General features: G+C 44.9%; 1 protein-coding gene across 1 annotated transcript; it reads right to left on the reverse strand.

Moving 5' to 3' along the window:
• Positions 1–625: 625 nt before the first annotated feature.
• LOC123059413 (uncharacterized) lies at positions 626–15,508 on the reverse strand. The gene is made up of 3 exons (XM_044481992.1): positions 15,278–15,508; positions 1,980–3,585; positions 626–1,853 (listed from the first exon to the last, which is right to left on the reverse strand). Exons 1-3 carry the CDS (start codon positions 15,406–15,408, stop codon positions 1,317–1,319), a joined length of 2,274 nt encoding a protein of 757 aa, XP_044337927.1. The 5' UTR covers positions 15,409–15,508; the 3' UTR covers positions 626–1,316.
• Positions 15,509–24,102: the final 8,594 nt, after the last annotated feature.

Raw genomic sequence — 24,102 nt, forward strand, 5'->3', positions numbered from 1 at the left:
GAGTTGTTTTTAAAGTTTAAACATTGCCTTGCGTGACATAATGACAAATATGTCGTGCAGTGGCAAGCTAATTGTCTTGGGATTTACCACGTCAAATGCATTACGATCATGTGGACATCGCGACCATCATCAGTGAGGGTGGGAAGAGATTCGGGAGTAGTATGTGGCAAATGAGATTTGTTTCTAAAGTTTTAGACATTCCCTTGCGCGACTCAATTACAAGTGTATTTACCACATCGAATGCATTGCGATCATGTAGACATCGCGGCCATCATCAGCGGGGGTGGGAAGAAAAATAAGTGGCAACATGACAAACCACCGTCTTAAAATAGAGGATGCTCATATGTCGAGGTATTGAGTCATACTTATTGGGCTAGCGCGTAAATTTTTTGTCTCCTGCTGCTACCTCACGGGCATGTTTGCTAGTATCACAAAAACAACAACTTCATGCTGAGAAAATTAGGATCCACCCTAAAAAAAATTTAAACCCAAAGGTACAACAAATATGAGAACGAACAGGGTACTGTTCTTATATGACGCCACGCGCACTGAGTGCACGGACTCTGTTTTCTTCATAGCACGCACGCGCCCACGCTCTCGGGTTCTCTTCTCCCGACCCCCTCTGTGTTCTCTCATGGCGCTCGCGTCGCGGGCGATATCTCCTCCGGCTGCCTCCGCAGGTGCGTCCCACCCCTCGCACTCTCCTCTACAGATTCCACCCTCTGGGTCGCCTCTCGCGCACTCCTGCGGCTAACCCTAGCAGCGCTCGCGGCTCCCCCGGGATCGCCTCCGGCTTCACCTCCTCCCCCCGACCATCCCACCGACCGCGTACACGCAGCCGGGCAAGTTGCTGCTAGGAGCTCGCCGTCACGAGCGGCCTCCATTGCACTGGCAGATAATTGTAAGTTCCAACAAATACCTCCGTTATTTTTCGATTCTCTCAGCCGACCTGGTGGTGGAACAGCCCCTGCCCGCCTAGTTAGAGAAAAAATCGTTGCCCTGCACAATCAACAAGTACTTGTTTCAGAGATACACTGAGATATGAGTGACACAAAAAAGTTCATCCTTGACATGGTACTAGTTTCCGAGATAGACTGAGATATGAGTGACATGGCATACTTGAATCTTAACATGGTAAATACTAGTTTCCGAGGTACACCGACATATCTGAGTATATGACATAGCATAGTTGAATCTTAACATGGTACTAGTTTCAGAGATACACTGAGATATGGCATAACATAGTTGATTCTTGACATGGTTATAAGATGAACGCTCAACACAAATATTAAATAAAGCAGGCGAATGATAAGGTCTTAATTGGATGAGAGCTCCCCACCGACAATGGTATGGGGCGACATGACTTCCGTTTCCCTGTAGTTGCGAACAAGCTCCATTGCTTCTATGACAAATGAATCCAGAATCCTGTGAGGCTTCGCTGCGTGGTCACCGCTTGCGAAATCCATGGAGCTGTCAATAAAATACATCTTTCTGCTGCAAGCCTTCCACAGTGCATCCACCAAGCTCTCCAAGTCTGGCTTGGGGTATCTGCTACCTCTGCATTTCATCATCGATATGACCATTCTGCTGATAAGCTTAAGTATAATAAGGCAACTTGCCGTGGGGTCACTGTTTCTTTGTACCATCTCCCTGAGCTTCACCGGAAGGCTAAATTCACCAATTGCGCCATCAAAATGAACAGCCAAATCCTGATCAGCACTGATGAACATCTCATGTACTGTCACGCCAAGGGATAATAGAGCTTTCTCTATTTGCTGTTTTTGAATTATCCTGTGCTGGCAATTATTTTGCGAAGCAGCGCCTTCTTGACCTGTAAGTATTTTGGTGAGCACCTGCAAATGGTAAGAGTATGTTTCTCCTGTAAGTCTTTAATTGACATGTATAGATAATAAAGAGATGATAATTGATAAGCATCCAAGAACTTTTACTATATTTAATCTTATTGGACAGAGATGTACCTTTGGCATCACGTAAGTCATGGATCCCTTGAGTACTCCGAGGCATTCATCATCCCTAGTGTAATGGAGACAAGCATGCTGTAGGATTTCCGCTACACTTATATGGTATCTGCAATATCCATTACTTGCAGCGTCAAGATCCCCTGTGAAAGAGTAAACTGCAGAACCATTTACTTGTAAAATAATCCTGGCATTGCTTCCATCTCGGGAACATAGCTTCGCCAGTGCTTCAAGTGCCGCTATTCTGGCTGGCCCAGGTATTCTGGTGGAGCCGACGGCAGTGTAAGTGTAGATGTCTGCTAGCATCTCGATGAAATTTACTCTGTTTGGGAGCTGCACCTGCACGTGTAGTTCGGTGAAAATCCTTATGATCAATGCCTTCTGTTCTTTATCATCACATTCAGCACACCCGAGAATCCTGTTCATTGGCTCGACTGCTTCCTGGTTGGTTGAGATATCCCGAAGCAGGGTTTGTCCATGACCATGAACAGTCGTGAGCCGGTTAATCAGTTTCAGTGATTCCGCTAGTACGTCCCCCCAATCTTCATGATTATTTTGGTGGTAGTGGTCGGAGGTTAGAGGCGTCAGGATCTTGGTGAGCAAACCTCGAGCGTGGATGATGAGTATACAATTGTTCTCGTCGGCTGCGAACAAAAAAAGAACATGCAGACATTCCCACAACCGCTTCAGGTAGTCCTCCTCCTCGGGATAATGCTCACTTTCTTCGAATGTGCCCATCAGTGATGACATGCACTGGATCACTTGGGGAATCTGCTCCTCACTGGCCCCGTCTGCTATGTGCACCACTATACTCGCTGCGTGCTTGGTCATCTCTCTTTGTGCACTCTTTTCTGTGCCATATGGGTAGCCTCTCGGATTTGATAGGACCAACAGGCGGCGGAAGATGTGGCTGGATGGTGCGTACAAGATCAGCTGTCTTATTAGCATGCGCTGCTCCTTAAACTTATTCGATTTCATCTGGTCCAGTGGTCCGAGGATTGTTCTCAGGATCTTCAACCCGGAGAGGTAGTCTTGAGGCAACTTATCATGCGCCATCAGGTCCACAGCATATGTCACCAGGTTCCTTCCTTTGGCGAACGACGGGTGCTTCGCGCATCCCTTCCTTGTTTCTATCATGTATTTCTTAACTAATGCGACACCTGGACCTTCGAAGCCGTATATTTTGGCCACTACGGCCACTAGCTTTTTCGGCACAAGAGCATTGAGCATTAGACTGTAGTTAATGATTGCACCTTGGACCACAACAATGATGTACAAGACATCAAGGGCCGGCTTCATGTTTGCTGTGCTAGAATCTCCATCAGAGTTACCGTAATCATGCTGTTTTAAACGCCACAGGGAAACCCCGATAGCGATAAACGGCCCCGCATGAAAGATAACAGCAGCACTGCATAATAATAGAATGGCGTACGTCGCTAGTTGGACCCAGAATGCAATACATCCTAAAATTTGCTTAACCAACAGTACAGCTCTTATATTGTCATCATCCATCCTGCCCCGTGCAAATACTGAGCGTACCGCATTCAATCCCCTTGATGACGCCGCAAATGAGCTCCAGTTCTCACCCCCATAGTTATCGACCACCCTGTTGTGTTGTAAAGCTCAAATTTAAATTCAATCTGGAATCAATAGGAGATATATTTTATTTCGCGAATACACAAATTGCATATCGTCCCATTGATAGGGAGGGTAGAAAACAAGAGTGGCAACGCAGGAGCTATGTACACGTTTGGGCGTAGCCTAGGGTTCCGATGAGCAGGTGAGAAGGGGTTGCTCAGCCCCAATACACTAGGGCTAGATTACAGGGATGATATTGTTAAGCCCTTTGGCACCCGCCTGTGCCCAAGTCAGCGCTTCCTGCTTGACGTCGCGGATGAGTTACTCTGCGGACGGCTGCACGCTGTCGAAGATACACGTGTTCCGGTGCTTCCTAATCAGCCACACTGTGACGGTGGTGATGCCTTCATGAAGCATTAGATGCTAACCGGATAATGTGGGTCCGGAAGGATCGATATCTAGTTGGATTTGACATAGTCGGATCCAAGTCGAGATAAGGTCTGAGTCGAACATACCTAACTATGAGATGCAGCGATATGTCATCTGTGAGTCTCTAGTACAACATACGTTTTATGTCTTAAGACCTAAGCTGACGCACGTACTCGGGATGGTGACAACCCTGCTTTGGGCCGACCAAATGCTACTCCGTAACTGGGTAGTTATAAAGGTAGGCTTCAGACTTGTCCAGACCCATGCTGCGAGACATGGTCGAGTAAGATGTGATTTGCCCCGATCAGTAGAGATATACTCTGGACCCCTCGTGCGACCCGACCAAGAGAAGTATGGCCATGCGACACGGATTATGAGATAGTCTGGTTTGTAGTCGGCATCACTGTAACGAGAAAAAGGTCGGGCTAGCACAAGGATGACAGACTCACCTTGAGCCCGACAACATATATCATGTGGCAAATGGAACATAAGTGTGACATATTGTACAAGTTCGCCAACCGGCTTCATGGTCTACATGGTGGTTGGCATGCCTAGCTAGAGCCCACTACCAACCGAGTAGGTCGGAAGTGATCCGAGCAGCGACCACGCCGACTTGAACATAAGGGATCGCGCACTTAATGGGAGGAACCTGTGAGGTTGGATCCATCTCCACGAGTTAGATGTAATCCTACTCGGACTCGGATTCAAGCTGGACAGACTTTGGGCTTTAGGGCCCGTGCGAGGCCCAAGTGTTGAACGCGCGACGGAAGCCTATATATAGTGGAGGTGTACCACACTCATTCGATTGATCGCTTCGGCGCCATCACTAGAGCTTTGCATGTGTTGAAACTAGCCACCTTCACTCATCACCGGTTGCATAATCGGACCTAGCAGTCCGTCGCACAACGTTCCTCCTACACACGCGGATACCGTCAGAGGTGGTGCACTTGCGCCGCTCTGGCAAACCTGCTCACGGGACCCGATCGGCTATGTGGGAGATCGACAAGGAGGAGACGACTCTGGAGACGCGCTTCCTAGTGGTAATGATTCGTGATCCTAGATGTTCTGCAGGTCGCAATTTTAATTTGCAGTCGACGCATCCTCCGTAGAATCCAACAGTTTGCATAAGTGAAAGGGTGCATTCTTGTGAGAATGAGTAAGTGAAAGATTGTCGCCAGATACGATTGGTTGACCAAAGGGTTTTGGAAACCCTAGTCATGAGTCCCAAGTCTAGTGACCTGATCTAGTAATCCACCGACGGAAGCACTTCCCCGTACATGTGAATGCATTAAAGGCATTGCACCCGCGACACCCAGATGAACTGCACATAAGACAGACTGCTCAAGGTTTGGTGAGGAGACGGGAGTTCAACTATAGTTACTTCATGCTACTTAGAATCTACTTCTCCAAGGGGCGATGTGTCTAGTGGTACGCTTCATGATCTCCTACCTAGTACTTGCAAGAATCCCTCATCTCCTGGGTCCTCGCGTTGACACATGCGATCTCGGCGTGCTAGGTCGCCAGTTCACAAAGAATCAAGGTGCCGGTCTCCTCACCCTTTTTCTCGGCAAATATGTACCGCCTGAGCCTCCCCTTCAGGCTAACCAAATGCAAGTCACTGAGAGGAAGGGTCCCAATACCCAAACAAGCCACTCGCACACGGTGATCTTGGAATCAAAATCACCCTTACCCCGGCAACCCGAAGAAGGGGTTCTGGGGTGGGGCGGACGGAGATCAGCCCTGCCTGACTGCAACGATCGAGCTAGACTGATTCTCCATCACTAGCTACCAGACATAGGAGAATCCGTTCTACAATGTAATGAAATAAAGATCAAAAGCCTACAAATGTGAAAAAAAGCGCGGGAACACGGTTACCCCAAAGAGGAGCTCCTTCGAACTGACTTAAGTAGAGGGTTGGCCAACCTCGAAGGAACTGGAACCCCCTAGGATTTAGCTCCCACAAGGAACCGGCACTCTACGAACAAGGATATTTGACCTTTGCCTCTTGTGTCGGTTGCTTGTGCGGGGTTTCACCCCTCGATATGGTTGGGAGTCGGAGTTGGAGTAATGTCCCAAAATCGGTCCTTTGGAGTAGCCGAACTGGCATCCCCTCGGGCACTACCTCAAGGAATGGTAGTCCCATGTCTTTTAGGCACACAAGGGTGTGGTTCACTACTGCTTTCAACGAGACTAGTGCAAGTTAGTCCCAGGAAGGTAGTAAATGTCATCTTGGCTTCCATGACATGAAACAAGACATGTGTTGTCCGGTTATTTCCTTCCTCTCCGAGACATACAATGAGGAGAATCTGGCCAAGGTCTCTATAGGGGGACAATCCTAACACCTCGCACAATAGGAAGTCATTGGGGCCGGAGGTGACCTCTCCTGACAACTAGCGACTCCAAGATACATGTGATAAGTATGTTGAAAGGCAGGCAGTCATCTAAGATGTTTCATTATTTGATGAACCAAAGCTTCCATTAGAATGTGATTTTTGATGATTGGCCAAATGACGAAGGGATATTCTGGTGGCCAGCTGAAACCTTGTGGGTGATCCTCACACAAAAATGTGAGGTCAATCGGTCACTGGGCACCGAGAGGGAACTCAACACATTGGCTCCTGATCTCATCTGAGGCGCTTGTCCCGGGTTGATGATCTCCAGAAACCTTCTCCCAGACAATCTAACCATGTGCATGAAGAACCCCTTGGTGATTCCCCAATTTGCATGGGGTCAGGATTGGCAAGGCGTGCCCTTTCGACGGGGCAATCTGGTGCAAATCCTTATAATGCAGCTTGGTATCTGCCCCGTGGTAACCAAAAAAGTTGGTTTGCCAGGGGTACCCTTACAGTAGGAGACCCCCACCCATATTGGGCTTCTTCGGGTTGGTGTGCTGGAAGACCGTGCTCTGGACCAAGGGAGAGCTAGCTTTGGCAAAACTCAAAACATCATGTGAGGGCGAGTTCACCGCTAGGCTTCCTTCATCTCGGAAGAAAGGTTGAGGTCGATATCCCTAGGAGTTGACGGAGGGTTAGCCCCCGGCCTAATGCGTCCGTCACTCTAGGAGAGCTCCATGTAGGAAAGGTTGTTGGTGACGAAATCCGCTCGGGCCCACAGTGGGCGCCAAATGTAGATGATTAATGCAGCGCCAATCTTACAACCGGGAGACACTTATGGAAGTGAGTAGAGACAGACGGGGGTGGTGCCCGAAGGGATCTCGTTGGCGATGGATGTGACATGATGTTTTACCTAGGTTCACGCCTCATGGATGGGTAATAGCCCTACTTCCTGTATATCTACCTTTATTGATCAGTAAGAGAATACATGGCTCGAGCGGATTTGTAAGAGTTTCCCTATCTACCCAGCCAGTTTACGAATACGTGGCTCCCACGCGGCATTGTCCTGGCAAGGCTTCATCTCCCCTTATATAGGTAAGTGATGGCCAATAGTTTGGTAGCCATCTTGAAGAGATACGATATGATCAGGTTATCCCGCGGTTTAGGGAACATACTCCCATAATTGGCGAGTTCCTAAAATAGTGCTCCCCTTCTTATCCCCTACTCGGGCGCAACAGGGCGCGGGAGTCTGAAGCCTCTAGGCACTGGGAACAATGACAGGGCGTAGTATCATATATTAGTATCATGTAGTACTTTATTTATTGTCATGCATGACACATAATAACATAGCATTTATTATAATACAATATTATGATATGATACTCAACCCTCTCTTTCTTCATTTAAGTCTATGACACCTCTCCTAACCCTAAGCCGCCGCCGCCGCCACAACTACTGCCGCCGCCTCGGTCCCCCTCCTCTTTCCCGTCCGGCGGCCTCGTCGGCGGCAAGAGGAGTGGGGACCCGTCCGTCTTGTTTTATTTTTCTTAGGTTTTTGTTTCTCTGGTGGCATCGACGAGGTGGTGGCGACGATGGCGTGTTGGAATAAAGTCTCTCCGGTCTCTCCCTACCTCGACGACGTCCGATCCGGCGCCGGCGAAGGGCCTGTGAGAGTTTGTGTCCCCAGATCGGTTGGTTCCCTTCAGACCTTGGCAGTTGGTGTGTCTTTCAAGGAGTACTTTTGGCTGGCGTTTGGTGTGGCGACCACGATATCTTCTTCTGTGTTGTTCTGTGGCTTAACCCGGTTTCTCCAATCCTCTGATCTGGTGGTGATGGATTGCAAGCTTGTTCTGCTTGGGGTGATGCTCCAGCCGATGCTGCTTCAACGACTTTTAGATCTCGTCTCAAGGGGCGAGTGGCTATTGCGGTCTTCAAAGCCTTGTGTGGCGAGGGCTTTTGCAGGTTTTGCTTTTCTTTGCTGTTGGTTCAGTGCAATTTTCAATCACCGGCGGGCAGCGTACAATCAGAGGAAGAAGAAGACTAGTATGCTTTTTATTGTAATTTTATTTTTTACTGGCCGTTCTACGTCCAGTTGTCTATCCTTTGTACTGGCATTTGTTTTCCTCGATAATAATCAGATTTAAGATGCCCTTTGGGTGTCTTTATTCAAAAAAAAAGTCTATGACACCTCATCAAAATTACATAGTTGGTATGCATAATATTACCTATGATAATACCATTATGACCAGCCTAAGCCTAAGGGTGGACATAGTCCGGACCCTGACCACGCCGCCGCTTGGACCAGCCGGCAGCGGTCCGGACAGGACAGGACAGGACCGGACTAGGCAGCGCCGTGGTCCCTTTTCCATGCACCGGACCGGCGAGGCGAAAGCTCGGTCAGGACCGAGCGACGGCGAAGGAGGAGTGTGAGTTGCATGCGGGCCCTGCATGCCCCACATGCGTGCGTCGTCATTCATGGATAGGCGTGCAGCATGTATAAGCTGGAAGACAATGCTGCTGCTGCTGCCAATCTCGATGGCGTCTCTTGTTCGACTCCGAAGATCAACTATCTCCGCTGAGTATAGAGCTAACTGAAAACGGAAAATCAGGCCACAGCCGAGCCGAGACGTGAACGCTGCAATCCCAACGCACCACGATCCGATTAAAGCGATGGGCTACACTTAACAAACTACTCCCTCCGTCCGGGAATATTTGTCATCAAAATGAATAAAAAAGAACGTATCTAGATGTATTTTAGTTCTAGATACATCCCTTTTTATTTATTTTGATGACAAGTATTTTCGGACGGAGGGAGTATAACCAAACCGTTGCTTGACTTATTTCACTAACTGAAGAAAATCCTAACTGACGAAACTGAACTTTAACAGCTACAGCTATGACTGACGAAACTGAATTATTCTGAAACTTTGACACCAACTGTTAACTGACGCCGTGGTCATCGCAGAGAGTGCGCCGCCGCTGCTGACTACGTGCCGGGTCATCCACAGGGCGTCGTCCTCGATGTCGGCGGTGATCGCAAGCGCGAGGCCGAAGTTTGAGAGCTTGGCACGGTAGCATGCGTCGAGGAGGAAGTTGCTGCTCTTGACTCTAATGCACGTACGAATGGTCGGTGCAGTTGTGCAGGTAGTTGAGCCCGCCTGCCACGTCCAGCGCAACCTGCACGCCCTGGCTCCCCCCGAGCACCTCGCCGCCATGGTCGTGGAGCCACTCCCTGAGCACGCTGTTCTCGGCGAACTAGAACACCATGTACGTGTAGCCGCCATGCATGCAGTGATGCAGAGGCCGGACAGGCGAATGAGGCTCAAGTGGTTGACCCGACCCAGGATGCTCACCTCTCGACGGCAGAGCCCACGTCGCCGGCGGCAGTTCTCGGTCCGACCGAGCGGTACGGCTAAAATGCGGACCGGACTGAGGTGCTGAGCGGGCCTTATTTTACTATCTAGGCCGGCCAATTTTTCTAGCGGGCTAGGACCAATCGGTCCGGTCATGAGCAGGCCAAAAAGCCCGCTCAGCTCGTCCACCCTAACTCGCCGCACACAAGTGGCGCGAACGCTATTTCTCGGCGTTTCCTAAACGGCGCCCGTTGCGCCCGTTACAGGCATGTGCGCAAACGGGCGCACACCCCCGCGATGCTCTGGGCCGGCCCATCTAAAATGTTTTCTTTTCTGTCTTAATCTGCAAAAAATGGGGGCTGCCGCTAGGTTTCGAACCAGCAACATCCCGCATCAAGGACCGCTAGGCAAACCACTCGGCCGCCGCACAACACCTGGTTCGAACATACCTTTTCCTCTGTTATTTGTTCTTCTTCCTTTTCCCTTTTTTAGTTTTTCCTTTTTTAGTTTTTCGTTTTTTTCTTTGTCTTGGTGTGATGAATTGGTTTGCAAATACATGGACGTTTTCTTCAAATCGATGAACTTTTTTTGAATTATGATGAACTGTTGTTCAAATTCGATGAACTATTTTTCAAATTTGATGAACTTTTTTTGAATTTCGATGAACTTTTTCCAATTTCGATGAACTTATTTCAAATTTGATTTACTTTTTCCACTTTTTTTGTGAACTTTTTTCAAAATCGATCAACTTTTTTCAAATGCATGAACTATTTTTCAAAATTGATGAACTTTTTTAAAATTGGTGAACTTTTTTCAGAATCGATGAACCATTTTTGAATTTTGATGAACTTTATTCAAATATGTGAACTTTTTTCTCAAGATTTGTGAACTTTTTTTTGAAATGGATGAACCTTTTTCAAAATCGCTAGACATTTTTCTCAAAATCGTGAACTTTTTTTCAAAATTGATTTTTTTTAAAACAAATGAACTTTTCTATTGTTCGTGAACCTTTTCCAAAATTTAAATCAAAGTGCTACAGTAAACGTTTGCGGGGGTACAAATGTACTTAGAAAGTTGTCCCTGTAGTTGGTCAGTTGAGCGTGGTAGGTCAGGTGGTTAGAAAGTTGTCACGGCGTGAGTTCGACCCTTGCCGAAGACCATTTTTGCGCTGTCTTTTTGGCGTTTCCTCTGTAGCGATTGAATCTTGCTGGGTCGGCCCAGTTGAATCGCCTTCGGGCGCCAGTACGAGAACCGGCGCTCGCTCCCCTATTTCTCGTATTAAGCGAGTCTATCAGAATCTCTCGCGTCGACATGAACAGTTTCGGGCCGGCCCGTATAGCTCGCATAGATTCAAACCATCGGAAATAAACGAGGTGTCCCATTGAATTGAACCCCGGTCTCCAGTCTTCTCACCTGGCACAGCTAACCACTCCGCCCATCTCATGTTCCTGGTTACTTGTAGGATCAATATCTACTAGATACGCGAATCAACCTGTGATTGAGTTGGTTAGGTGGATAGTGGTATCCCCAACCCATCAGGGTTCAAATCCTGGTGCTCGCATTATTTCTGGATTTATGTCAGAATTTCCGGCGATGCGCTTTCAGTGGGAGGAGACGTTCCCGTCGACGACGAGGCGCCTACGGTGACTTCGTATCTCAAGATGATATGCCGGCTCAGTCTCTCGGAGGTGCTCATAGGGGTAGGATGTGCGTGTGCGCGTTCATAGGGATGAGTGTATGCGCGTGTATATGAGCGCTTGTGTCTGTACTGATGCTCAAAAAATATCTACTAGATACCACCGAGCCGGTCTTTTCCAATTTTTCATTTACTTTTTTTGTTCTCTTTTATTCCATTTTTCTTCTTCTCCGTTTTTCCATTCTTTTTTACTTTCTTCTCAGATCTGTTTAATTCTTTTTTTCTCCTTTTTTGTTTGATTTTCTTTTTTCTTCTCCATTTTTTTGTTTTTCCTTTGTGTTTTCTTATGTTTGTTTTCGTGTTCACTCTACATTTTCGTACATATAAAAAAAACTTTTTTACTAACAAGTGTATCCACGTTCAACATTGTCCCAACACTATTTAAACATTTTCGAAATAGTTGTCCAACATTTTTAAAAATAATTGTTCAACATTTGTAATACTTATTCAACTTTTTCAAATACTAGTTAAACATTTTTTAGATATCGTTCAACATTTTTAATACCTATTTCAATTTTATCTAAATATGATTTCAATATTTTTAATACTCATTTAACATTTTCAAATACTTGTTCTACATTTTCTAAATTCTTGTTCAAATTTTTTAAATACTTGTTCAACATTTTTTAATACCAATTCACCATTTTTTTGATACTTGTTCGACATTTTTAATACTTATTCAATATTTTCAAATACTTGTTCAAGATTTTTCAAATTATTGTTCAACATTTCAAAATACTGTTTGAACATTTTTCATATACCCCTTCATCATTTTTAATACCTATTGAATATTTTTCAAATACTAGTACATCATTTATAATACCTATTCAATATTTTTTAGATAGTTGTTCAACTTTTTTTTTAAATTCTTGTTCAACATTTCTTAAGACTTATTCAACATTTTTTCATATGTGTTTTGAAGAGACTTTTTTGTAATATTTATATTAGGATATGTTAACCTAGTATAAACAAAAGGAGAAACAAAAAAGGAAAAAAAGAAAACCAGAAAACAAGGCCAAAAAAACAGAGAAGCAGGCTGGTGTTGCCCACGCGGGTGGGCCGGGCCAGACCCTCGCGCGCTTCAGCGACTCAGACGCCCTGACTCGCTGAAAGCGAGGAATAGCGATGCCGCACAGGTGGTACAAAACGGAAAACCCTCTACGACACACGCATAGACATGGCGAGGCGAGCGATTAAACGCTCTAGAAGGTTCCCAACCGTTTCATGTATGGTTTTTTTATTTTTATGTTTTCCTGCTGTTTCTTTTATGGTTTTGTCCGGGTTTTTTACTTATCTGATTCTTTTTTCGTTGTCATTTTTTCCTTTTCCTGTTTATTTCTTTTTTATTTTAAATGCTTTTCCTTCTATTTTTCTGTATCTATTTTTGTTTTTCATAATTTTAAAATTATTCGAAATTAAATAAAAGGTTCAGAATGTCAAATAATGTTCCCGTTTTTAATTTTTGGTCAGAATTAAAAAATATATCCTGATATTTAAAAAATCGTTGCCTTTCAAAATAGGCTGATAAGTTCAAAAAGCATCCTGTTTTCAAATTTTGCTCATAATTTCAGAAAAATTCGGGATTTAAAGAAAAATCAATTATTTTAAAAATGTTCTCCTTTTCAATAAACGCACATAAGTTCAAAAAATGTACCTTTTTTCAAATTTAGTTCACAGATTCACAAAATTTCCCCAAATTTTAAATAATGTTCGTTTTGTTTTTCATATTTTGTTCAGAGTTTCAATTTTTTCACAGATTCAAAAATATATTCCCTCTTGTCCAAAATGTTCATGTTTGCAAAATAAGTTCCTTTTCAAATTTTATTTTGAAATTCAGAATAAATCCCAATTGGAAATTCTTTCACAAATTCAAATATTGGTCACATTTAAAAAAAAACCTGTTCGTGTTTGAGAAAAAATTTGAAGTGATTTTTTTTCCTTTTTTTAAATTTTTGCACATATTCATACATTCTTCCTGTTTTGAAATTTGGTTAAAAATCCGAAATTTGGGCAATTTTTCCGAAACTTGTTTATGTTCTTTACAAAGTTCTTTAGAATCTTTTTTAGAAGTATTCAAATTTTTCATTAAATGTTTGAAAAAAGGGGTAACAAGCAGATCGGTCGATGTTGTTTGTTCTAAAGTATTTCGCATTACATACTCGTCACTAGCGCTGGCCAGCTCGAGTGGTTAGGTACGTACATCCATTAGAGGTGGATCGGGAGTTTGAATCCAGGATAATGCGATTTATTTTTGCGATTCTTTTTGCAATCCGGGCTGGCCAATTTCTCTAGGGAGCTCGGACCAATCGGTCCGGTCATGAGCGGGCCACAGGCAGACCAAAAAGCTCGCTCGCTATGTCCACCCTGACTCGCCGCACACAAGTGGTACAAACCACGACCGACTGGCCTGACTTTTGGCAAGTGGTACAAACTTCTTCTAGATTATGTTTCTTTGTAAATAGTTATTGCATCCAATAGTTCTTCCTTTGCTAAGTTTGCATCGGAGTTAATCTCTTTTTTTGACAGTGAATCTAGGAATTTATAATACATAAATAGTTGATTCTCACTAAGTCTAATTCTCTCAACATGCAGCCCTTCACATTATCAAATGTGTCACGTCATCATTCACTAGAACTATTTTTTAGCACATGCATACCCCAATTTAATTGTCCCATCACGAATAGTCCAACGTACATACATACTCTTTGTTCAGATATAATTACTTTTAAAAATAATATTTTCTCTGTCTAAGTGTATAAGTTACCGTACGAAAATCAGATATTCCCATTAAATTCGGCCCTCGTTTCCCTCCTTGCCTCGTACTGCTGCCTACCAAAACCAGGAAAAGGAGACGCCCGTATGAAAACAACCACTGCATGCATCGTGGCTGGCCGTTGGGCAAGGTGCTGAAAACGGTTTTGCATGCATTCACTCCTATAACTAGTAAATTAATGCTGATTTTGCTTCCATTTAAAACTGCGCTGTGATTGGAAGTTTTCCTGACCATGGTACTCCTACTCGTCCAATCTCTAGCCACCTAGGTCACGATGCTCCTTCTAAGACTACCCACAGTGGGAGTAATATAGATGGTAACATCACACTTTAGACTAGTCACATTGGGGAGTAACTTAGACTATTAACATCACATTTTACTAGGCTATATTATTATCTTCACAGTGGGTAGTAACATATGTGTGTTGTCGATCATGTTATGGTTCATTTATTAGCCTATATACTCACGTTGTCTTGGTATGTGTGATATTACAGTAATTAGCTAAGTTACCACCATCACCTCTCTCATCATTAAATATGTGCCACATAAGCAAAATTATCTTGAAAAGTGTGATGTTACTAGTGATGTTACTCCCATAAGCAAAATAGATGATGTGGCATGTAGTTAATGAAGAAAGAGAGGCATGCCGTAACATAGGTAGTTACTGTAACATCACACATATCAAGAAAAGATAAGTCTACAACCTAATAAATGAAGTGATGCATGACACAACACATATGTTACTTCCTACTATAGATGTAGTAACATAGAATAGTAACGTATGTATGTTATTACTCCAAGTTACTCCCCACTGTGACTAGTCTAATGTGACTTATGCACCTAGACGGAAGGAGCAACTTTTGATTTAGATCATTTTGTTTATATAGAATGTATCAAAAATTAATTTTTCAAATCCCGCAGCAACGCACGGGGAAATATTCTAGTTAACTATGATATATAATTAATAACAATTGAAGCTCGTGAATGGCTAATCGCTAAGGATTAGTTTGGAACTCAATACAAATATGTTCGAGTAACTCCTACTGTATTTGAGTGGAGGCAGAGAAGTGTTCTTATAGTCCACGGGACATAACCTAAGAAGCTATTAATCAAGAAAACTAAGTAGTAAAACTAACCTCGATATCTGTATGAGTGTAATCACCGTGAGAGACCAAAAATCCTTCTTGTGCAGTAGGGAGACGAAGCCACCCAGAAGAACGACGGTGGTCCAGGTAACTACCAGAAAGCCTAGCCCTCTGATTAACATCGCCAGCCCACCCAAAAATGCCGCGTAGCCATTGATACGGCATTCCGACCATCCGCAACCCCTGCACTCATGGCCAACCGTTGTTTCTCTCCAGAGCTGATTGAGGTCGCTACTGCAATGCAGCGATGTTATGTATCCGCAAGATGGAGAGGAGATGGACTAAGCAATAACATGGCCTGTGATTACAATACAAGCCTATTGGCTGCTGATGAGATCGATATTAGATCTTGACCAGGACTGCAAGCGTGGGTCGTCATTACTTAATCCTAACAGCCTATTTTTAAGTCCTAATTTGTCAGTTGTCACAATGGATCGTACTAGTATACAATATCAGCCGAGCTAGCGTGTTATGTTTTGTTTTCCCGAGGGTGTCCTATCCTCAGTCCTCACTCATCTGCTCACTAATTCTACTTTTTTGTGCAGTAACCGCACCTTGATCGAGCAATAGATTACGTAGGAGGCGAGGCCGCTGGGTATTCGTGCGCAGCGTGTCCATGGCGTTGTTCCATACTACAGTTATCAATAATTACGAGGGCAATAAAGGTGTAAAGCTCCCTCCGGTCCGGTGTGTTAGGCTCCCTTCAATGCTTCACCTTATACAGATGCTAAGACCCCTCCCAATGCTTCACCTTGTATAGGTGCTAAGCCTGTCATATAAGTGGGAAATGTGATGTGGCAAGACAATTAAGAGGAGATGGATGAATTTGGTGACTCTAGGAAGAATCAATACCAAGCACGTGAACTTAGAGAAAACATTTAAATGAAGCAACCTCATCATCGCATGAAAGAGTTTAGCTACAACAAGTTAAGGGGGTGTTTGTTTCCAGGAACTTTTTGATGTAGGGACTAGAAAAAGTCCCTCTTAGAGACTTTTTAACCAAATAGGAGGGACTATTAGGGACTAAAAGTTGCTTTTGGGGACTAAATGAAGAAAACTCTCTCCTCTTTTTCGAGACTTTTCCAACAATGCCCCTCTCTGCACCCATTGTCTCGTCGCCCCATGGTGTTGTTTGGTTGTTATTTTTCTGTATACTAGAGATAACATGGTCTTTTACATGTCATTTAATAACCTTTAGGGAGGGATTAGAGACTTTTTAATCCCTGGAAACAAACATGGAGGGACTAGAGACTTTTTAGTTGGGACTAGAAAAAGTCCTAGGACTTCTTAACCAAACAGGGCCTAAGCACCTATGCATTGGGGACTATAGTTGCTAAGCTATTTAATGCGCTTAGCACCTCATCTAAGCACCTGTCCATTGGAAGAGGTCTAAGGCTGCCATGTAGGCAAAAAAATCTAATGTGGCAAGGTAATTAGGAGGATTGAAATGAGTGTGGTGACCCCAGAAAACAATGCCAAATACGTGAACCTAGACAAAACACTTAAATGAAAGAAACCCCCACTACTAGGGAAAACCTTATACACAGAGGTATAGCAGTAGCGATGGTCAAAGCTCGACACTATTGCTACTTATTAGTAGCGCTTGTTAAAAAAACACGCTACAACTATTGTTGTAGCAGTAGCGCGTCTGCGCGGAAAAGCGCTACTACTATAATTCCCTCGCTGGTGCCGGTAGGCTAGGAATAGTAGTAGCGGTTCTTCCAAAAGCACGCTACTGTTAAAAACTTTGTAGCAGCGCGTTTATGCTGTAGAGCGCTACTGCTATGAAAAAGAAAATAAATAGAAAAATAAGTAGAAAAGTAAATGAAAATGAAAGAAATAGAAAAAGGATAAATGAAAAAAAAGAAAATGTAAAGAAAACAAAAGAAAAAGAAAAATAAAACAGAAAGGAATAGTTGTAGCGCATTTCGCAGGAAAACGCTATAGCTAACTTAGCTATAGCGCGTTTCGACAAAACGCGCTACTGCTAGTTTGACTTAACCCCCGGCCGCGCGGGCTCAAAATTTCGCTAAGTCCTCCCCCCTCTCCCCCAACTGCTCCATCACCGTCATCACCCTGCCACCTTCGACCACACCGCCGCCGCCCGAGGCCGCCTTCGACCACACCGCCGCCGTCCGAGGCCGCCCTCGACCTCACAGCCGCCGCCGACCTCACTGTCGCCTCCCTCGAGCTCACCGCCACCGCCCTCGACCTCACCACCGCCGCCTGAGCCCTCCCAGGACCTCCGCCGCCCGAGCGAGAGCCTGCCTTCGCTGCCGACCGTAAGGTTCCACCTCTCCTCTCCCCTACCCTCCTCTCTCTCTCTCTCTGCTAGGGCAATTCATATATATGTTGATGCTGTGTTGATGTTCATATGAACCCTAGGTGTTCATATGAACCCTAGATTTGTTTAGGGCAGTAGGCATTTTTTAGCATTTAGGAAAAATGATTAGCAATTTTTTTAGGAAATTAGCTAGGGAATTTTTTTTATGAAAATGCCTAAATAGTAATTCCATTTAGCTTTAAATTAATAGAGGGTATGTAAATAATAATAGCATTTAGATTTAAATTAACAAATGCTATAAACAAAAAACACTTAGCTATAAAAAATTATTTGGACTATGGACCTGAATCTGTTCCAAATTTCATTCAAATGGAATTTGAATTATTTGGACTATGGACCTGAATATTTTTGAAGAAATTGGGTGTAGGTAATAAGGTCTTGTTGTGGAAATTTTGGTGAGGTCAGAAGGGTTAGAGAAAATGGAGTTCCTAGAATTTTAGCTTTAGACAAAAAACAAAAGTATGTAGCTATAAATAAAAAACAGTAGCTATGGCATTTAGCTATAAAAAATAGAATTGTTTTTCTTTTCAAAAACTTGGTTAAACTAATTGTTGCTATGTAAACAAAAAACAAGATTGTTGTTATATGATATATGTCATTGATGTTCATTTGCATATTCCATTATTGTTGATTATATCTTTTCATTAAAGTGGCCATGTTATATGCAAATTCCTCAATAGTGTTTGCTCATGTTATATCTTTTCATTGAAGTGGTTCAATTGTGCCCAAGTGGCTTTGTTGTTTCCAGGGAATGAAGCTGAGTGGCAAATGTTTTCCCGGAATGTTGATTCATTTCTGTTCCGGCAAATTTCAGGTTCTCCATTGGTCCACTTTTTAGCAAAAGTCATGCCGAAATTTTCCGTGAATTTCGGATGACTTGTGCTACAAACTAGGACATATCGAGTGCCCGAGATTTGCCGCACCGGAAAGGAATCAACGTTCCTGCAAAACATAGGCCTTTTTTATGTCATTATTCATTTTATTAGGTCTAGAATTAATTGAGTAGATTTAATCGTAGGAAACATGGCTAGCAACGATGAAGGACATGGTTCTGATGATTGCCATGATGTCTACCTGGCGGCAGATGAATTTTTGAGCCTTGCCAACAATCAACCGATGTTGTTGTTGGGCCCACCGGTCGCATCAGGGACTGAGACCGACACACAGACCGGTGCTGAGACTGAGACCGGCGCGGACACTCATACCGGCATCGAGACCGACGCTGACACTCATACCGGCATCGAGACCGACGATGAGACTCAGACCGGCATCGAGACCGGCGCTGAGACTGAGACTGATGCTGCCTCGGGGAGCGGAGCCGGTATAGAACCGAAAGCAAAGAGGAGACGACTTCCTAACAAGCTCGGGACTACTAGACTAGTGGTCACGGAGGTGGACGACGACAATTTTGAGCCAAACGCGCCCGAGGAAGTGCGCGCGTGCTACGACAATCAAATTGGCTGCATCATACGGACAACCGCCACCATCAACGATGAGAAACTAAACAAGATAGATAATATGAGGCCCTCCCTCCTAAAGAAGCTGCACCAGATATTCTTGTTCCCGGGCCGGAATGAAAAGGATTATAAAGATTCAGATAAGGACCCGGCAATGAAGAAGATAAACAAATACACCATGAGCAAGTTTAGCGAAGCGTTGGCCGCCTAGAAAGCAAGGGTGAAATGTCGGATCGTCAATGAAAAGGAACCCTACTCCGAGATTGTAAAGGATAATCCGACAATCACAATAGAGCACTTTGAAATATTCAAGGCGGCTTGCGAGGCCGAAGCTGCCAAAAAAAAGTCGAAGTACATGAAGGGGCTTCAACAGAAGAACATTGGGTGCCACCACCTCGGAAGCCGTGGTTACGGCGGGAAGAGGTCCATATGGGCCAAGGAGGACGCGGAAGCCGCGAGTCTGGGCATTCCAGACCCCTTGGCGGAATTCACCATCCCGCAGGAGCGTGACGTCCTTAGGGCCCGGCACCGTTGAGACCCAGTGAAGAAGGTTTTCGAGAAGAACGCGGTCACGACGAAGTTCATTAGACTTCTGGTAATTTTAGTTTCTAATCAATTCAACTGCACGTTAGTCATATTTGTAAACGATCATTGTGCCTTTTGCAGAGAGAGCAGCACAGGATTGTGGCCGAAAGCGACTCGCCGTTTGAGGCGTTGGCGAGGCCCAAGTGAGACACTCCATTCAACCAGGCGTTGAATATATTGAAAGGACTCCCGGTGGATACTCGACCGTCGTATGGACGCGTGCACGATGTCAGAGACGGAGCCATGTGGAAGAAGTACTACCGTGAGACCACGGAGGAGAGAAAGGAAAGACGGAGGTTAACTGAAGAAAACATCGACAAGAAGGTTGAGATTGCTGTTGAAAAGAAATCATTTGAGACAGTCGCAACCGCGATAGTGTTGGAAATATGCCCTAGAGGCAATAATAAAAGCATTATTATTATATTTCCTTGTTCATGATAATTGTCTTTATTCATGCTATAATTGTGTTATCTGGAAATCGTAATACATGTGTGAATAACAGACACCAACATGTCCCTAGTAAGCCTCTAGTTGACTAGCTCGTTGATCAACAGATAGTCATGGTTTCCTGACTATGGACATTGGATGTCATTGATAACGAGATCACATCATTAGGAGAATGATGTGATGGACAAGACCCAATCCTAAACATAGCACAAGATCGTATAGTTCGTTTGCTAGGGTTTTTCCAATGTCAAGTATCCTTTCCTTAGACCATGAGATCGTGTAACTCCCGGATACCGTAGGAGTGCTTTGGGTATAAGAAACGTCACAACGTAACTGGGTGACTATAAAGGTAGACTACGAGTATCTCCGAAAGTGTCTGTTGGGTTGACACGGATCAAGACTGGGATTTGTCACTCCGTATGATGGAGAGGTATCACTGGGCCCACTCGGTAATGCGTCATCATTGTGAGCTCAAAGTGACCAAGTGTCTGGTCACGGGATCATGCATTACGGTACGAGTAAAGTGACTTGCCGGTAACGGGATTGAACGAGGTATGGGGATACCGACGATCGAATCTCGGGCAAGTAACATATTGATTGACAAAGGGAATTGCATACGGGGTTGCTTGAATCCTCGACATCATGGTTCATCCGATAAGATCATCGTGGAGCATGTGGGAGCCAACATGGGTATCCAGATCCCGCTGTTGGTTATTGACCGGAGAGTCGTCTCGGTCATGTCTGCATGTCTCCCGAACCCGTAGGGTCTACACACTTAAGGTTCGGTGACGCTAGGGTTGTAGGGATATGTATATGCAGTAACCCGAATGTTGTTCGGAGTCCCGGATGAGATCCCGGACGTCACGAGGAGTTCCGGAATGGTCCGTAGGTATAGAATTATATATAGGAAGTGCTATTTCGGCCATCGGGACAAGTTTCGGGGTTATCGGTATTGTACCGGGACCACCGGAAGGGTCCCGGGGGTCCACCGGGTGGGGCCACCTGCCCCGGGGGCCACATGGGCTATAGGGAGTGCGCCTTGGCCTACATGGGCCAAGGGCACCACCCCCAAGAGGCCCATGCGCCTAGGGTTCACAAAGGGAAGAGTCCCACTAGTGGAAGGCACCTCCTAGGTGCCTTGGGGGGGAGGAAAACCTCCCTTGGCCGCCGCCCCCTAGGAGATTGGATCTCCTAGGGCCGGCGCCCCCCCTTGGCCCTCCTATATATAGTGGGGGAAGGAGGGCTTTTCATCCACGCCTTTGGTTGCCTCCTTCTCCCTCTCCAACACCTCCTCCTCCTCCATAGTGCTTGGCGAAGCCCTGACGGAGTACTGCAGCTCCACCATCACCACGCCGTCATGTTGCTGCTGGAGCCATCTTCCTCAACCTCTCCTTCCCCTTGCTGGATCAAGAAGAAGGAGACGTTATGCTGACCGTACGTGTGTTGAACACGAAGGTGCCGTCCGTTCGGCGCTAGGATCTTCGGTGATTTGGATCACGTCGTGTACGACTACCTCATCCCCGTTCTTTGAACGCTTCCGCTCGCGATCTACAAAGGTATGTAGATGCATCCGATCACTCGTTGCTAGATGAACTCATAGATGGATCTTGGTGAAACCGTAGGAAATTTTTGTTTTCTGCAACGTTCCCCAACAGTGGCATCATGAGCTAGGTCTATGCATAGTTCTCTTGCACGAGTAGAACACAATTTGTTGTGGGCGTTGATGTTGTCAACTTTCTTGCCGCTACTAGTCTTATCTTGCTTCAACGATATTGTGGGATGAAGCGGCCCAGACCAACCTTACACGTACGCTTACGTGAGACCGGTTCCACCGACTAACATGCACAAGTTGCATAAGGTGGCTGGCGGGTGTCTGTCTCTCCTACTTTAGTTGGAGCGGATTCGATGAAAAGGGTCCTTATGAAGGGTAAATAGAAGTTGACAAATCACGTTGTGGCTTTCACGTAGGTAAGAAAACGTTCTTGCTAGAACCCTACTTCAGCCACGTAAAACTTGAAACAACAATTAGAGGACGTCTAACTTGTTTTTGCAGCAAGTGCTTTGTGATATGATATGGCCAAAGTTGTGATGAATGATGAATGATCTATATGTAATGTATGAGTTGTTCATGCTATTGTAATAGGAATCACGACTTGCATGTCGATGAGTATGACAACCGGCAGGAGCCATAGGAGTTGTCTTTATTTTTTATATGACCTGCGTGTCATTGAGAAACGCCATGTAAATTACTTTGCTTTATTGCTAAACGCGTTAGCCATAGTAGTAGAAGTAATAGTTGGCGAGCAACTTCATGGAGACACGATGATGGAGATCATGGTGTCAAGCCGGTGACAAGATGATCATGGAGCCCCAAGATGGAGATCAAAGGAGCTATGTGATATTGGCCATATCATGTCACTATTATTATTTGATTGCATGTGATGTTTATCATGTTTTGCATCTTGTTTACTTAGAACGACGGTAGTAAATAAGATGATCCCTCATAATAATTTCAAGAAAGTGTTCCCCCTAACTGTGCACCATTGCGACAGTTTGTTGTTTCAATGCACCACGTGATGATCGGGTGTTTGATTCAAACGTTCACATACAACGGTTGTAAGGCAGATTTACACATGCAAACACTTAGGTTGACTTGACGAGCCTAGCATGTGTATAGACATGTCCTTGGAACACAGAAGACCAAAAGGTCGAGCATGAGTCGTATAGAAGATACGATCAACATGAAGATGTTCACCGACGTTGACTAGTCCGTCTCACGTGATGATCAGACACGGCCTAGTTGACTCGGATCATGTTATACTTAGATGACTAGCAGAGGGATGTCTATCTAAGTGGGAGTTCATTGAATAATTTGATTAGATGAACTTTATTATCATGAACTTAGTCTAAAAATCTTTGCAATATGTCTTGTAGATCAAATGGCCAACGTAGTCCTCAACTTCAACGCGTTCCTAGAGAAAACCAAGCTGAAAGACGATGGCAGCAACTATACGGACTGGGTCCGGAACCTGAGGATCATCCTCATAGCTGCCAAGAAAGATTATGTCCTACAAGCACCGCTAGGTGAAGCTCCCGTCCCACAGAACCAAGACGTTATGAACGCTTGGCAGACACGTGTTGATGACTACTCCCTCGTTCAGTGCGGCATGCTTTACAGCTTAGAGCCGGGGCTCCAAAAGCATTTTGAGAGACATGGAGCATATGAGATGTTCGAAGAGCTGAAAATGGTTTTTCAAGCTCATGCCCGGATCGAGAGATATGAGGTCTCCGACAAATTCTTCAGCTGTAAGATGGAGGAAAATAGTTCTGTCAGCGAGCACATACTCACTATGTCTGGGTTACATAACCGCTTGACTCAGCTAGGAGTTAATCTCCCGGATGACGCGGTCATTGGCAGAATCCTCCAGTCGCTTCCACCAAGCTACAAGAGCTTTGTGATGAACTTCAATATGCAGGGGATGCAAAAGACCATTCCTGAGGTATTTGCAATGCTGAAATCAGCAGAGGTAGAAGTCAAGAAGGAACATCAAGTGTTGATGGTCAATAAAACCACTAAGTTCAAGAAGGGCAAGGGTAAAAAGAACTTCAAGAAGGACGACAAGGGAGTTGCCGCGCCCGGCAAGCAAGCTGCTGGGAAGAAGCCAAAGAATGGACCCAAGCCCGAGACTGGGTGCTTTTATTGCAAGGGAAGTGGTCACTGGAAGCGGAACTGCCCCAAATACTTAGCGGACAAGAAGGCCGGCAAAACAAAAGGTATATATGATATACATGTAATTGATGTGTACCTTACTAGTACCCGTAGTAGCTCCTGGGTATTTGATACCGGTGCAGTTGCTCACATTTGTAACTCAAAGCAGGGGCTGCGGAATAAGCGGAGACTGGCAAAGGACGAGTTGACGATGCGCGTCGGGAATGGTTCCAAGGTCAATGTGATCGCCGTCGGCACGCTACCTCTACATTTA

This window comes from Triticum aestivum, chromosome 3A, assembly GCF_018294505.1.
Source record: "Triticum aestivum cultivar Chinese Spring chromosome 3A, IWGSC CS RefSeq v2.1, whole genome shotgun sequence".
Taxonomy (NCBI): Eukaryota; Viridiplantae; Streptophyta; class Magnoliopsida; order Poales; family Poaceae; genus Triticum; species Triticum aestivum.